Source organism: Oryzias latipes, chromosome 6 (genome assembly GCF_002234675.1).
Source record: "Oryzias latipes chromosome 6, ASM223467v1".
NCBI classification, from domain to species: Eukaryota; Metazoa; Chordata; class Actinopteri; order Beloniformes; family Adrianichthyidae; genus Oryzias; species Oryzias latipes.
The window spans coordinates 6,994,946-7,012,056 of record NC_019864.2 but is presented as its reverse complement, the minus strand read 5'-3'; the positions used below and the strand labels follow the sequence as shown (position 1 = coordinate 7,012,056).

At 41.2% G+C, this 17,111-nt stretch overlaps 1 protein-coding gene across 2 annotated transcripts in view; it reads right to left on the bottom strand.

Annotated features, from left to right (window-relative positions):
• LOC101173626 (copine-8) overlaps positions 1 to 1,140 on the bottom strand; it is a 138,296-nt gene extending 137,156 nt beyond the window's left edge. For both annotated transcript variants that reach the window (XM_023955578.1, XM_023955579.1), the window contains exon 1: positions 837 to 1,140. In XM_023955578.1, coding sequence (XP_023811346.1) covers positions 837 to 919 — 83 coding nt within the window. In that variant the 5' untranslated portion in view covers positions 920 to 1,140. The remainder of the gene's footprint in view (positions 1 to 836) is intronic.
• Positions 1,141 to 17,111: the final 15,971 nt, after the last annotated feature.

Here is a 17,111-nt window from a genome sequence, read left to right as displayed (position 1 = left end):
ACACTTAAAAAGAGAACTAACTTTTGCCTGGGTTATTTTTATACAGAAAAAAATGTTTCAAATAACCCAAACAATTTTTATTGCTCCAAAAAGTGACCCAAAAAATAATGAATAACCCTAAAATTGAATTAAAAAAATGACCCAAAGAGTAATAAAAGACTGAAAAACAGCCACACCCTAAATTACCAGTATCATTTTTTGGATTGATTTTTTTTTTAATCAATGATAAATCTGTTTTAATGAAATAAAATTGGTACTTAAGTACTTTTATTTTATTACACATTCTTCACCAAGAAAACTGTATTTTATGGGGAAAACCTGCAGCACTTTGATGACTTACAGGAGGTGTTTTCCTTTCATTTAAAGCCCACGGATTTGTCTTAAACTCTTTGGGCTTCAAAAAATCTCTAAAGCTGCACCAAAACCTTCTCAAAAACCCAAATTCTTCCCTCAGCCTGACCTGGAAACATAATGCAGAGGATTTTAGGAAAATGTGGCAAATTGAGAAACTGCGCTTCCATTCCTGCAGCTCCGCGAGTGGAAGCGGAGTAAAGACGAAACAACTCTGACCTCTGTGTGCCACCAACAGAAGCAGTAAACAGGCTGGTTCTATCTCCCTACCCTCACATCTACCCTCACCATCATCTGGGAGCTGAAAAACCAAAGTGTTTTCACAAGCAGACAGGAATTGATCCCAGAAAGCTAATATTTCTAGAAAGAAATGAGCGTAAAGTGGAGCTCTCGTCTCTCCACCAGCGCGACGGCTACGCTGAGGAGCGCGTCGTGCCAGAGCGCAGGAGACTCCACCGCCTGTGGTTCAGCGGCTTTCCACTCACCTGCAGGAAACCGTCAGTTCAACTTTGGTGGCAGGTATAGCAGCGGTGAAGGGGTCTGCGTCCCCGATGCACGCCATGTTCATCGAGCTCACTCAGTCGGTCACAAGCCGCCACTTATCCTGCGCCTCAGCGGTGGCATGAGAGGAAGAAGGAGAGAAAGAGGGGGGAAAAGGAGCCGAGGAGGCAGGAGGAGGATGCCTCGACGAGCCGCGAGGTTTCTGGAAGCGCAAAGATGGAGAAAACTGCAGGACGCGTGTGTGCTGCGCGCCGGAGCCGCGACTTAGCGCGTCCCTGGGCTCCGAAGGGAGAAGGATGGAGAGAGGGGGTGGAGGAGGGAGGTGGTTCACACATACCGAAACACGCACACTCACACAGACCGAAACACGACAGCAGACACACACTGTGGGTCTGTTGGCACCGCACTGGTGCCAAGCGCAGTTTTTGCGCTCAGTTTATGTTCAGATTTTAAGTGCCTTATTTGTTTTATTAACCTTATCAAGCTCATTTAGATTAAAAAATATCTGTTCAGTGTCCTGGCTAAGAATCAGCAGTGGATTTAAACTGCTTTTAAAGTCAATAGACCCACATTGAAACGCAGACCATTTACATGAAAAACGTAAAAGAAAACCACACAAGAAGCACCGATTTGAACACATCAGGTAAAATATCTAAAGCTGTAAAAATGACTGACTGAATCCTTTACATCAAATTCCATCTTTCCACTTTCTCAACCCTCTGAATCCCACTGGGGGTCACAGGGTTGCCAGAGCCTGTCCAGCTATTGTTGGGCAGTTGCAGGGCTAAACAATCACTCCAACACACACTCACACTTTTGGACAGTTCAGGATCATCAACGAAGCTTGTTTTTGGACTGTGGGAGGACGCCAGAGTGCCCGGAGCAAACCATACATTGGAGAACGTGCAAAGTCACAGAGGTCCCAGCCGGGATTCAAACCAGGACCTTTTCACAGTGAGACAAGAGTGCTTAGCGCTACAACACCATGCCACCCCCATTTACATCAAATTAAAACTTGGAAAAAAGCTCCAGTGTGCTTTAATTTATATTACTCTGTGCTTCCTGCAGGTTCATATGAAGTTTGAGGGTCTTCTGCTAAAAAACAAAGCACAAAAAACCGAGAAGGTCCAAGTGGTCTGTTCATGTAGAGCAGAACTTGATTAAAAAAAAACAATTTTCCTGTTTTTCTTTTTTCATTGAAGTCATGTAGGATAATTCTTGACCTATAAATCCATTTTAAACATGTTTGAAATAAAAGTTTGAGATAGAAAAGAGCCAAAAGTCTGCTGTAATTGTCAGTGGAAGGTAAAAATAAATTAAAAATAAAAATGTTGGTTAGTTCAATAGAAAACATGATAAGAATTTAGTTATCTGGGCAAACCGCTTTCCTAAAAAAATAAATAAATAACTTCTGCATCCAGCAGCAGAATTGAGCTTTGGTCAAATGGTAAGAACCACCTGAGCAAAACTAACTCAATTAAGCAGCCCAGCATGAAGTCCACAGCTAAAAAAAGGAATATGAGTGTCAGCTCCAATTAGTCTGAAGACAGAGACTGACAGTTTGTTCAGCAGGTCAAGCACCTGCTGGATTTCTCCAATAAAGAGCTGTGCATTTGGGTGATGTGGTCTCATCTCCTGCAGCTCCCATGAGTGCTGCAGTGAAAATGATGGAAAACTGTTTTTTTTTCTTTTTTTCTTTTGCTGTGGTGAATTTCACTGTAATGCCATTGGTGCCAAGTGCTGGATAAGAGGTTATCTAAAGAGCTCCGACATGACTTCTCCCTATTAATTCAGGGTGGCATAAATAAAATTGAAGTGTCAATCATTTTCTAATACTGAGCATGCTCAATTGATTCTGTTGTATTGAAGTTGTCAAAAAGGGAAACCACTAGCAGCCTAAGCAGACTTGTAGAAAGTGAGATCCAGAGATGGATGCTCACTAAAGGTTATTGGTCCATCAAACCTGTTTAGCTTCCATGAACAGGAACACAAAAAGATGGCAGGAACAAATATGTTTCATTGGGGTCTGATTGCTTCGGCTAGATTATTATATATGGCTGCTATAAAAGGTTCAGACAGTTTAGAATCACAACTCCACAAATGATCTGCACTTGTACTGGTAAAACGTAAATAACACTAATTGGAATTTAGAACAGGATTATGATAACTATGCAAAAACAACAAATATCTGAAGCCCCACTAATTGAAATGGTCTTTTTAGTGCTTTTAGCATGTCCTTGTGATAGTTTTCTGATTTCTGAGGACATATATAAAGAAAATTTAGCTAAAAATGGCATTTCTGAGTCTTTATTTATTCAAATTCCTGTGAATCAGGAGCAGACAAAAAACCATGCTGTTGGAAAAAGATCCTATTTGTGACTAAAAGAATACACAGGGCGAGCCACAAGCTCCCTGCTCCGCTCCATTCTGATGCATCCACTCGCAGACAAATAGATCCATGAATGTCTTTGTTTTCCTCGTATGAGCTGGAACCTGGATCTAAACTAAACTGTAGGGCTGCATGGCTCCAATATTGCTGGTTATTTGTTTTGTGGTCTTGTGTGCCGTGTATCCTTTTTTTGCTGTGAGTTTCATCCCCGCCTTTGCAGCTGACTCTACCTCCTGCAGTATGGAAGCGTTTCTGTAACATAATTAAAAATAAAAGTCAAAAACAGAAATGCTTTTTAATTTTCAAAATGAAGCTGCGTTTGTTGACTCAAAATTAAAATGAAAAAGCAATCCGCCAAATTCTTTTTCATTTTCAACTTCAACACTGCTTATTCCGTCACTTAATAATGAAAATTGTATTTGACATTTCATTTTCAAAAAGTTCTCTGGTAAATGTGTAGCAAAATTCATTTAGAAATGTCTAATTTGACAATTAAAATGGATTAACAGAAATGCTTTTTCCTTTTCTAAATATAACTGCAACAAATGACTCAAAATTAAAATGAAAAAGCAATCTGCCAAAACTGCTTTTCCCTTTTTACTTCAACACCGCTTATTCTGTGTCATAATTAAAATGAAAATGCAAAGAGGGGATTGTATTTTCATTTTAACATCCACCCTGCGAACATTGTCGCATTATTCAATTAGAATAAGCATTTCCAGAGGGGAGGCGGGGCGATGACGTCAGTGCTATCTCCGTGTTTCCAGCTGCTAACAGACACAGACATGCTAGGAGCAGCTTTGTGTTAGCGGCAAAGGAGATGGCTTTGTGACGTTTGATCACTCCTGATGATTGTACACAGCTTCTCTGGACTACGTAGCAGTATTTCCGCCTTATGCGGTCCAGAGTTTGGGACCACAGTCTCCTTCGGAAGCCCCGCTGTCCCCACGGTTCGAAGCTTCTCCTTCGGACAAGCTCTTTGGACCAGTCAGAGAGGTCTGTCAGAGAGGGGAAGCTCATTTTCGGCCTACATCTTAAAATTTTCTATTTATCTAAAAGTAAAAAATCTAGCAATTTTGCCAAGCAAATATCAAAGAAATAGGTTGCAGCAGTTTTATTTCGACTGAACTTGAGAGATCCGCGATGGGACTGAGCGCGAATAGCTTCAGTGATTCCTTATGGTACAGAATCGCTGTCAGTCAAAAGGAGACGCAGTCTTTCGACAGACCCTCCAATCATCAAGCAGAAGCTCAGCCCATTCCCCATTGACCCCCAGAGACGCTGAGCGTCCGTGGGCGGGACATAATCACAGCGTTTATCCAATGACCGTCTAGTTTCGAAGTGCTGAAAAAAAAAGTTCAAAGCCGCCCCATTGAAGTCAATGGACGCTGGGCTTCAATAGGGAAATGCACTGTGACGCTGCTGGAATGTATGAGAAGGAAATCGAGTCAGCCGACCTGCTAAATGTAACTGATTCTGAACGAACTCATCTTTGAGATGATGTTTTCTAACGCATTTTTAGTCAATAAAATGTTAATACAATAGTACATATTTGACCATTAATTTTGTGACATTATAAGGAAAGCCGAGCTTCCCTTGCAGTCTTAAAGAAATCGCCACTGCTTTGGACAGAGCTAAACCCGGCCCGCTAGCCCGGAGAGAAAGCTTGTCCGGGGAAGCTTCAAAGCGCAGGAGGAGGAAATGCTGCTCAAAGACCTGAGAAACTCTCAACCATCATATGAATTTGTGTTTCCAGTGTTGTCCAGAACAAAAAATAAAGGCTGATGTTACACCCACATATTTACATCCAAGTTGCTCATTGCTGGATTGGCCGCCTGGAGTTCTGTTCCTCCATGGCTAATGTTTTTAGCACGCATTAGCCTAATGCTAACGCTTCTTTCGGGTCCTTGCAGCCAAGAAAAAAGCACTGACCGCACGGATTTAAAAATATATGAGCGAGCAGACCCTTAATAATAATCATAACAGTAATAAAGCACATTTAGAAGATAGTCTCCTGCAGCGTTGCGCTGATTTTGCTGAAATCTCAAGGACAGCTGGAGCCCACAAGATTTTCACTGCATTGACATTTCGCCTCTTCCAGCTGTAGGCAGCGGACATGAAACAGCAGAAAATCAAAAGAAGAAGAAGAGGCTGCTCCCTGCTTGTGTGGGGTGAACACCACGGGCTGAACGCTCGTTCATGAAACCACGTATAGCACGTTTTCAAATGCACAACACATCCCAGGTGTGAATGCAGCATCAGGAGGGAAGTAACAACCAGTCATGTTAGGTTGGGATTGAGGGGCCGTAAGCTAACAGATGGATGGGCAGGCTTGCGTCACGCAAACTGTCCAGCCCACAACTCAAAGGGGGAATTTCTGAAGAACCACTGCCACTCTGCAGAATCTATGTCCCAGAAAGCGACACAGGTTTTTTTTACTTTTGCCCAAAAAAGGCATAATCATAATGAAAAGACCACTGGGAATGCTAAAACACCTCAAAAGACGACTTTGAGTAGAGCTTATAGGGGTGGGAATTTTTAAATTAGCTTCTTCCCACTCAGTCTTAAGCTATGAATTAAATGAAATTAGTATTAAGTGGTTAAATGAAGGGAAATCCAAAACTGTGAGGTTGCTGGTTGTAACCCTCGTCCTCACAAAAAAAACTATTTGGGCTTCAAGGAGGAGAACCTTTCTCTTGCAAGTCTGTACATCTCTGAATAGACCATGAAATAGCTCAACACTGTTATGTGCATTTAATTTCCCTTTTCCCAGACAAAATGATCATGGAAAAATAATGTGTATTCTTCAAATGGCTTTGACTCAAATAAAAGTGTTGTTCCCCAGTGATCCCTCACAGAGCGCTTTCTCCTCTCCTTCATGTGCCATCCTTCCCACTGATTGTCCATTTACATTACTACATTTCCATTTGTTCCTCAGATGTGCCGCCTGCATGCAAATCGCTCCCTGCACATCTTTCACCAAGATGCTTTTTGATCCCATCAATGCCGTTTTACCTTCTGTCTCCTCTGCCTGTCTGTAATAGTGTTTTTTTTTTTTTTTAGAAGGAGTCTCGGTCCTCAAAGAAGAAAACCATTTCACAAAGCCGGGCTCAATCTGCAAGATTAGCTCCGGAAAGAGTTAAGACGCCCTTCGTCTTTGCTTGGCTCCCTCATCAAATTTCTCATGCGGCATATTCTGAAAGACCTTTCAGCTCTATCAGATCTAAATCCCACCTGGCCTCAGTTCTCGAGGAGCTCTTTAATCTTCTTAATTTGGGATAAGTCCACTTGTGGCACTGAAATGGAAATTGAATGTTGATGCTTCACAAGAAAACACAACCTGAAAAAGACAGAAACAATTAGCAGCTGACCTTTTGTTCAAAGGATCCTTCCCTCCATTATTTCTTCTTTTAAAACTCAAGCAAAACTCTATTTTTGGTCACACCTTAAACCTGGAACTGCTTTAGGTGAGTTAAGTGGGTCTGGACACCTCGTTGAAGTAATCAGCACCTATTGGGGAGGGAGCATAAACTTCTGTTGAAGTCCTGACAAATAAAAACAACCTCACATGCCTGAATGTCACTGTTCCTTTTGTATCATGTACCTCTGGTTTGATCTGGCTTTTCCATGTTTTGTATTCTGCCTCCAGTTAACCCTATTAACATTTGTATCATATTTGATACATGCATTTCTGAGACCCCTATTCCAATAGTGTGATCCAAACTTTCCTTAAAAACCCATTGGACACGAGTCGGTCCGTGTTTTCTGCCCAGTAGGGCGGTAGAAAGTCTTTTCCTGATCATTTCAAAATGGCTGCCTCCTTGAAATCTTAAACACTTTTGGTGGGAAAAGTTTAGCTAATTTATAAATAGCAAATTTATCGTTATTTCTTTAATGACTAATTTCTTTATTTAAAGAATGCAACATTTGTTGGTAATTGGTTCCTTATAATACAGCTAGACCATTTTAACGCCATTTTAAAAATGTGTGGATCAAAAGTGAGACAGTGTTCATTACAATTAATGTTAAATAATGAAAAAAAATAGAAACTTTGATTCTCTTGGAAGCAGGATTTCACTTTTACATCTGACGAAGAGCTGCATCATCTCAGTTTCTTCCTGGAAATCTCTTCATTCAGCTGAACATGTTTTAAATCCAGATCCTTGGGCGATCACAGAAGAGTTCCTGTCTCTGATTAAGCTTCTCACTTTGTGTTGACAGAAAGCTGATGGCTATAGTTTGCAGTCTCAACGTTTATCTCATCCTTTTCTGATTTACTTGTAAAAGAGCTCTCAAAATCGTTATTGTTGGAAACCTCTTTGGGTTTCTAACAATAACAAAATTGTCTTTTCACAGAGAATACATTCAAAAGACCCACTTGGCCAATCATCCATCCATACATCCATTCATTTTCTTAACCTGCTTTATTCCCTTTTGGGGTCGTAGAGTTGCAAGGGCCTATCCTGGCTACTGTTGGATGATGCCGGTGTACGCCATGGACAGGTCGGCAGTCTATCACAGGACACAATCACTATGTACGGTGGCCGAGAGGTGCAAGACACGCTTACATTTAAGATACAGCAACAGCAAATTCCAGTACAAATGAACAAATCACAAACCTTAACAGCAAATACTGAAACACAACAGCAAATCATGAAACACAACAGCAAATCATGAAACACAACAGCAAATCACGAAACACAAAAGCAAATCATGAAACACAACAGCAAATCATGAAACACAACAGCAAATCACGAAACACAAAAGCAAATCATGAAACACAACAGCAAGAACTGAAACACAACAGCAAATCACAAAACACAACAGCAAAAACGGAAACACAACAGCAAATCATGAAACACAACAGCAAATCACGAAACACAAAAGCAAATCATGAAACACAACAGCAAATCATGAAACACAACAGCAAATCACGAAACACAAAAGCAAATCATGAAACACAACAGCAAGAACTGAAACACAACAGCAAATCACAAAACACAACAGCAAAAACGGAAACACAACAGCAAATCATGAAACACAACAGCAAATCACGAAACACAACAGCAAATGAGAGCTTCCGGTTCCGGGTTACGGGCAGGGCGCGTGGCGTGCCTCTCTGCGAATACAACTATCTTCAAATTACTTAAAAGGTTGATTTTCCCCAAAAAAGAGAGCTGACCATGCCCCCGAAGAAACCCCAGGAATACGAAGACCTCAAAAAGACTCTTGACATTATTCAAGAAACGCTGAAAAGTTTTATGGAACAAGTGTCGGCTAAGCGGGTGGAGATCCAGGCTTGGAATGCTCTTTGAAGGTCTGTGTTCCGCCACCACACACTAAATGTCTAAACTGGTCTCTGTAGACAACGAGCCTGTCTGTTGTGGTACTTTGAAAGTACATGCCCTGTTGTGCCGCCAGGCAAAGGTCTCTGAATGCATCTTCTCTTTCGAAGACTGTGATGACACCCGATGACTGTACTGCCTCCCACTTTTCTTTGTCTTTGGTCTTGACATGTAGAAACTTCTTTGCTGCTCTCCAGATAAATGCAATGGTCTTGACCAGCTTCCTCAGATCACTGAAACGCCTTTCGTCTACCACCTCTTTGACTGTTGTTCCTGCAGGTGGTCTTCTGGAATCTCTGACTGGATCATGGTCTTTCAGGTGAGTCTTGGTAAGTAATAATGTAAAAGTCTTTTTCTGGATCTTAGCGACATTGTCTCTGGCGGATTTCTTCTGCCATTCATCTTCAGGGAGTTGAAAAAGAATTTGAACCCAGCTGCCACTCAGAGTCCTCGGTCAAAAGTTCAGGACTGGCCCCTATGGTGATGATGTCCGCGATATTTGTTTGGGTAACGACCGACCGGTACAGAATCAAAGATGGGCGGGGCTTTTTTCCTCACCTGTGTGAAAGCAAAGTCTAAGACGCCATTCAATTGGCTGAAAGTGAGCACGCCTGTTTTTCTGATGAGTTTCCTTGACAGATTCATTAGCCAATGGTGACATTAGTTAACCTGTCCATCTTTGATTCCTTTCAGAATCAAAGATGGACAGGTTAGCGTGTTAGCTTTAGCATAGCTCCTATAGGTTTATTGCCTTCGGTTTTCAAAAATTACTGGCTTGTGCAACTTTCCAGTGGATTTGAAATCAAGGCAACAATGGTTGAATGCAGTTGGCATTTAAATCCAGAGAACTGTCTCCTGGTGATGGGATTTGCAATAAATGTTTCACTCAGGATAGATGCTAATAAACTTATTAGCTATGATGCTAGGGTCATCCAACACCAGTCTATATGTTGTTTTTTGTTTCTTTATATTTGTTTTATATTTATATTTTTAAATTATTATGTATTATTATGTATTTTTCATAGAAAGATTTGTGTATGTTTAGTCTGTTTTAATGTTATAACGTTCTTTTTACAATCTTTATGCTTTGTGGTTGTTTGTGGTAAAAACCATCCTTACTTTAGCCGAGGTGCTACAAAACAATTAATAAACTGTTAACAAAGTATATTAATACATTTGTAAAGCTTATAAGCAGTTTAGTAACATGGATATAGAAGACAATGGTCTGACTTTAGATGTTAATAAATCTTATCAACACTTTCAGGTATTTGCAAGGCATCTCTAATGCCAATAAATGTCTTACTAGAACCCCAAACAATAATAATACTTCTTAATTTGTTAACAAAGGTTGTTCATAAATCTTATTAAGCTTATTAACACTGACACATTTGTTAGGCACCTATAATATCAATAAATGCATCATTAGTATCTTTAAAACATCCTAATAATAATGCTAGTAAATGTGTTAACTAAGTAATTTAATAAACCTCATTAGACTTATTGTACTAATAAATGTTTTACTAACACCCTATAAATTCATTTATAATGCTTGTTAATGTATTAACAAAGCTTGTTAAGGAATCTTAATATAAAGTGTTACCTTTGTTTGTCCTGGAATGCACCACCAGTCGTCGATGTTCGTGCTGCTCTGGATCTCACCTACTCGATTCGTGAAGGTCTGGTAACCATAACTCTCACGCTGAATGGCCCCCAGGACTGTCTGACTGTCGACATGATGAAACAACTCCTTGACATCGATTCTGCAGTGTCTCTGGAAATAGTTCTTAAGTCGAGCTGCAAAGACTGCTCCACACATCTCTGCTCTGACAGGATCACCTTTGTGGTCAAGAGGGGTCAGCTTGGCTTTGGACTCGACCAGTCTCACGACGACACTATCGCTGCAGCTCCAACGAAAGTACATCACAGCACCGTATGCTTGTTCGCTGCCATCTGAAAAGGGGATGCCAGTTGGTTGTGCACATGGGTCTAGTGGAGTCAGGGAGCGAGTGAATCGAAGTTGGCTCAGGACAGCATATTCTTTGAGCAGTTTTATGGTATCTTCTCTGAGTTCTTTGGATAAGGCAGCATCCCAGGTGTCTTCTTCTAAACAGTACTTTGTTTTTGCTGAAAGACTCTCTTGACAAGAATGGCCCCTTTTTGCATGAGTCACAAGTCCAAGCGGGTCATATAGTCCAGAGACTTGGCTTAGCAGTTGTCTTCTTGTCAGTGGATCTGGAGTCTGGGTTCTTGCTTCGCCCTTAAGCAGGTCTTGGCAGGGGCGCATCTTTTTCTTCTTTTTAGAGAAGTTTACTGCAGCCATAACGTGGAGTTTGTCGTCATCTATTGTGTAGCCTAGGCCAAGGGCTTTGTTGTCATCTTCGGTGAGCTGGTTCGGCAGGATCATATCTCTGGGTGCTTTGTCTTCTCATCTCTGGGCTTCCCACTTTGATCTGGATATACCCAAGGCTTCATGTAGAATCCGCCTGCTCTCAGGATGCATTCGATGTTAGACGTGAGGTGGTTTCGATGGTCAAGGTCATTGTGAGAAGTTAAAATTTTCATCCACATATGCATTTTCTTCAGGCACATGTCTTTCTTCTTTTATGTGACTGAATGGATGTAGGTTGGCGGACTCCCGCATGGCAACTTGGTCGATGCAACCGGCAGGTTTATCTCCGATGTTTACCCTTGTGATAGCAAAGTCTTCTATTTCAGAATCTTCCGTGTCACGGCAGAGAAATCGATGCAGATGGACCTCTCTCCCCTCCAACCAGACAGAGTTGTACATCTTACGGATGTCACCAACCGCAGCAAACACCCCAGCACGATACCTCAGCAGGACGGCTCTTGTAGGATTCAGGACGTCCGGACCTTTGATCAGCATGTTGTTCAGGCTGAGACCTCTGTATTTCTGACTACTGTTCCACACCAATCTCACTGGGGTGGAGACAGGGTGTGGGTTTGGTGCAATTAAGTGGCTGATATACCACACTGGCCCAGTCCAGCTCTGTAGAAGGTCTTTGGACAGCTTCACTGCAGCTTTACGATCAATCATTTCGTGAACTTGTGAAGTGTAGACTGTCTTCCACTCAGGTTCATTAGACAGTTGTTTTTCTGTCCTGAGAAAGTTGCTTCTACTGCTTTTCCGTTGTTTGGCGGGGATCCCGGCTCCTCGGTCCACGGATACTTTGCGTGCCAGTGTGGTTCAGGGCTGTGGCCATCTCTGGTACCATACGTCAGGCCGTTTCTTATGATCTCCATTTCTTTCTCTTCAGCGAGTGTCATTTCTTTCCCTCCAGGCTGGCAGTTCCCGCAGCAGCAACCTCCAGATTTTGGCTCACAGGCAGTTCCAATACTCTCCAATTTCCACCACTTTAGGAACTCTTTGCTGCTGGTAGCTGAATTGGACTGGGCCTCGGGTTGGTTAGTGTACTGATGGGAGACTGACTCTTAAAAAGTAAGTTCTTTGTACTTAACAGCCGCAGTTCTCATGGATCTTGCGAAGATAGTCTTTGACGCATGGGCTGTTACAGTCACTTTCTCAAAGAGGTTTGGGTGCTTGCCTCCGACCGTCTTGCCTAGTGGGCCGTCCCAGAGCATGGAAGCAACGGCCTCTAATCGTTGCTTCCATGGTGGGTATTGTTTTCTCCCATGGTTGCTCTTATAGCCAAGCATCTTAAGGATCACTGCTGCTGAAGTGTAAACTAGTTCATTGGTTTCTGTGATTGTTTTGGTAGGAATTACCCTCAATGCTTCATTCACAGTTTCCAGGAGACTTTCAGCCGGTACATCACTTAACCGCTGTGGCTGGTGTCGGGGTTGCCTAGTGTTCATTCTAGACAGGACCTTAACAAATTTGAGAGGTTTTGTTTAAAAAATTGCATAAGAACAACAGCGACTCTTTAAAATATTCTGTAGGGGGGGGCGGCTGTGGTGGAGGTAGAGCTGTCAAACTCAACGATGCCCAGTTCAGTTTAGTAATCAGCGATTGTATTTCATTACGATTTTATTTCTTGTACTATCAGTGAAGCCCGTTGAGACAAATGTGTTTTAATATTGGGCTATATCAATAAACTGAATTCAATTTGGTTCCTGCCCTTGAAGTGTCCTTGGGCAAGACCCTGAACCACACATTGCTCCTGGTGTTTATAATTTGGTGCTGGTGATAGGCAGCGGAGCCGTCATTGGTGTGTGAATGAGTGGATGGGACTGTGACTGTAAAGAGCTGTGTGGGCCTTCAAGGAAAGTAGAAAAGCTTTTATTCCAGGAGAACAGAGCATGCTGCAAACCTGCTAATCAGCTGCTTCATGCACCTTTGGCGCAGCTGCAGCTTCACATCTGCTGGCCTCAGCAGAAAAATCTGTTGACCTGCCCTACATCTTCTGCTTAACAACATCATTAAATGGATCTGCCTCCTTCCGGCTGTATTATTCACTGTCCACCAGTGCAAGCATAAGGGGAACAGGCTCCCCTCAACATCTACAGTGATTCATAATACGCATCAAACCCTGCGCTTGCAAAGGTTATGATCAGCTGTTGTTGATAAGCCACAAGTTATTTAACTTTGCTAGATGCAGAACAGCTTAAAGATTATCTTTTGATCTATTTGCAAAGCATTTCCAGTGGTCTTCGACAAGTTTATCCCATTTTTAACTACATTTTTTTTTTACTGTTGTTTTCTAGTACATTGTTTCTACAGAGCAGCAGCAGTTTAATGGAAACTCACTTCTTGAGTTGTGGGCGGGAAATGTTGGGGAGGAGCAACCCCGCCCCCTTTCCCTTCCCATTGCTCAGAGCTTGTGGCCCACCCCGAGTATTTTCTACAACACAAATACAATCTTTTTCAAACAGCATTTTTTTTCCCATCTGCTCCTGAATCACAGCAATTGGAAAAAGTAAAAAATTGTCTTCATATTTGTCCTCCATCCACAGAAAAATGCCACAATAACAAGTTAAAAACACCAAAAACAGAATTTTCTTTGGAGTGGTTCTTGAATATATGCATTTACAGTTTTCACATGAAGAGGAAAACGGTGCACCAAGTTTTCAATATATCAACCAAACAGCCTCCCAGCTGTCTTATTTTAAAAGCTATGGGCAGAAGATCATAAACAACAGGCTCATAGAAGCATAATCAGCTTCATACAGATGCAAAAGGGAGCCATTCAAGTGAACTGCTGAGTTCAAGCCTTTGCTGGTGATTTAGACACTTGTGGGTCAAACTTTACGCTGTAGTTTCCTGACAAAGCAGTATTTTAGTGGTGAGGTCTTCAATCACTTCTTTTTCCTTTTTACATAATGTAGCAGTACAAACCTCTTCTGGAAGCAAAACATGCTCCCAGGTTTGGGTTTAATCACCCACATGCACGGCTTGAAGTGACTTTGAACTCCTTCAGCAGTTATATATCGCCTGTGTGTTCATTAAAAAAAGGCTGAATGTGTTCTAGCACCTGTGCTCCAAATAGATTTTTAAATGATTAGAGTGTCAGCTTGTTCGCATAATTCCTTCCATCTCCTTCAGTTTTGCTGTGACAGATGTTGTTAGATTTACGTAAGTATCATTTGCCTACACGCCATTGGTACCATAATATGATCGTCTGAGTTGTATCTTTCAGTGAGAAAACAATGACGTGAAAAGTGCTGACTATACAAGAATATGATGTTCCTGTACTGCTTGATTGAATGACCCACTTTCATGTTATCAACCCCGGCCACCAATAAAACCAGACTGGATCCACTGGGAAGGCAGAGCTCCTCTGTGACACCTTTGCACTGTGACAGACGGGCTTCTCCTTCTGCAGAAGTCTAACAAAAATTCTAATCTCCTGTGTGGTTCTTCTCTTTGTTAGGGAAAAGTCAGAACCCTGACAGATGTATCCGAAATTCCATCAGCATCAGCCTCTAAACTTGTTTGGTCTTCGCTCCTAAATCCCATCCAAGATTCCTCAGCGGACAAAGACGCCAAGAATATTTAGTATCAGAATATTTTTGCCCAAAAAAAAATCTTTTAGAATCGGGACATTTTAGGGTTTTTGGGGTTTTTTTTTGCACAAAATACAAGACATGCTTACTGCTGTGATAAAACGATGTTTAGGTGATCCAAAGTTGGGTTTGAAGCTGAGAAGAGAATAATCTGGATTGGACCAAAGCGTTTATCCCATCAGGTGGCCGGTGATTGGTGCAGCCTGTCAGACAACCCTGCAGGTTGGCCTCCTGAGATGTTCATTAGTCAGCGGAGCAGTCTCTCTTCTGATTGTTCTGACAACAACACAGACACTAAAAGTTAACTCAAGATGCCAACAAGATTATTAACTTCTTTCTTTAGGCAACAATAAAAATACAACTCTCAAATACTGGTGCTTTGTTCTAGTGTGGAGGTATGACACAAACATTCACACTGTTAAGGAACGTTTGGAGGTTTTCTTAAACTAAAGACATAAAAAAAAAAAGAGTATTTCGGTTTAAAAGTTTATCTCCACTATTTTTGGACTATTAAAGTTTTAAGTATTAATCAAATAATTTATCAATATTTTGGTTTACCGTGAGTTCAAAGTTTAGGCTGGCTGTTTTTCTTTTTTTTTTATTACAAATTAATTAATTTTAACTTCTGGGTGTTTTAAATGTGAACATTTTACTCTACACAAAAGTGATTATGGACACATGAAAAAGAAGTTACGGAGCCTGTGTGCTGACATGGAAAAAATAAAATATGTCTCGTTCCCACAAATTAATATTTCGTTCCCACGAAATAATGAATTCGTGCAAACGAAATTAACTTTCCAGAATCTGATCTTGTTGATTTTCGCTCCACATTTGACACACTGTCACTGGGTTCTATGTCATCATTTTCCTCTGTTTTTAAAAATGAAATTATGAAATTATAACTAATCCAGTCAGTCAAGGCAGGTCCGGGTCCTCGCAGTTTCACGATGCACACAATGCCCAACTGGTTTCTGTGTTGAATACTTACATGACATAGCAGGAAATAAAAATAATATGAAAAATAAGAAATGTTATTAATATTATTAATATAAATAATCTTACTGCTGTGAACAACTTCATTTGTAGAAATGTCTCAATTTTTTTTATTATTAATGATTAAAAGTTTATTAGTATATGTATGATAGTTTTTCACACCTGAAGCTTGGAGGACGTTAGGCCCAAGGCTTTGTGCTCCTTCTCAATGTCTTTTCTCCATATTCCTCCATCCTCGCCTTTGCCATCTGAATAATGTTATAATGTGATAAGAAAACTATTCATGTGTTTTATAGTTTACTGAATATGCATTGAAACAGCCAAACATTGTATTCAGCAGGCATCAATCATTTCTGTATGTTTGAAGTTTAACAAAAAGAGTTATGTGTCCCAATATTGCAAATGTATGACCATGAGGACAATGACTCCACAGCTGGTTCCATCTCTTTGAACTGGCTGTTCCACAACCCCTCCCTTCCACTTCACATCTACCCAGTCTGTCTGACTGTGGGTGGTTCTCCTCATTTGGAAATAATGCCTTTTGAGACAAATAAAACAATCAAAATATTAATAATGATTTTTATAATAGAAACCAATCACAAAAAAATACTAAATTAAACTGCCTGTTTTTTGTTAGACAAAATTTCCTTTAAGGGGCTGTGCATGCTTTTATGGAATTTTCTCTTAAAATCTGAGCCAAATATTCCAATCCTTATTCCTGAATTGACATGACTATCACCAGGATGTATAAATATTATCTCCTTGGGTCACAACTCATTCAGTAACAACTTGTTTCACAGCAGTAATTATAACATTGTTCATCTAAAAATATGAAAACCTTGCTCATAAAGTAGTCCTACATCTTGGGGTATAACATTGGTGTCGGTGACTGTAAACATGTCTTTTGCAAAGTATTCACATAATTAAGTATCTAATGAAAGTATTGATTTTATAATGAGCCATTACCAAATTTAAATAGTAACTTAGGGGTGTTTAATGAAAATATGGCATATACAATCAAGGGAACAGGAGCCATTTAATGTGAATGACCTATTTCCTCTGTAGAAATGTTTTACAGGGAGTTAGGTAGAGCAGCTATGACGTTAATGCCATCTCCTCTGTGGTCCACACAACCCTCACCCACATAGAGAGCAAGAACTCGTACGTTCGCCTGCTCTTTGTGGACTTCACATCAGCCTTCAACACCATCATCCCACAGACCCTCATCCAAAAACTGCACACACTCGGACTGAGCCCCACTCTGTGTAACTTGGTCTTGGTCTTCTTGACGGACAGACCACAGTCTGTGAAGATCCGCGACATCTCCTCCCCGATCACCCTCAGCACAGGCTCCCCCAGGGCTGTGTGCTAAGCCCCCTCCTGTTCACCCTGCTCACGCATGACTGCACAGCGAGTCACCCCAGCTGTCTGACGGTGAAGTTTGCGGATGGCACAGCAGTGGTTGGACGCATCACCAACAACGATGAGTCCGACTACAGGCAGGAGGTGGAACATCTGGAGGGCTGGTGCAGAGACAACAACCTCTGCAT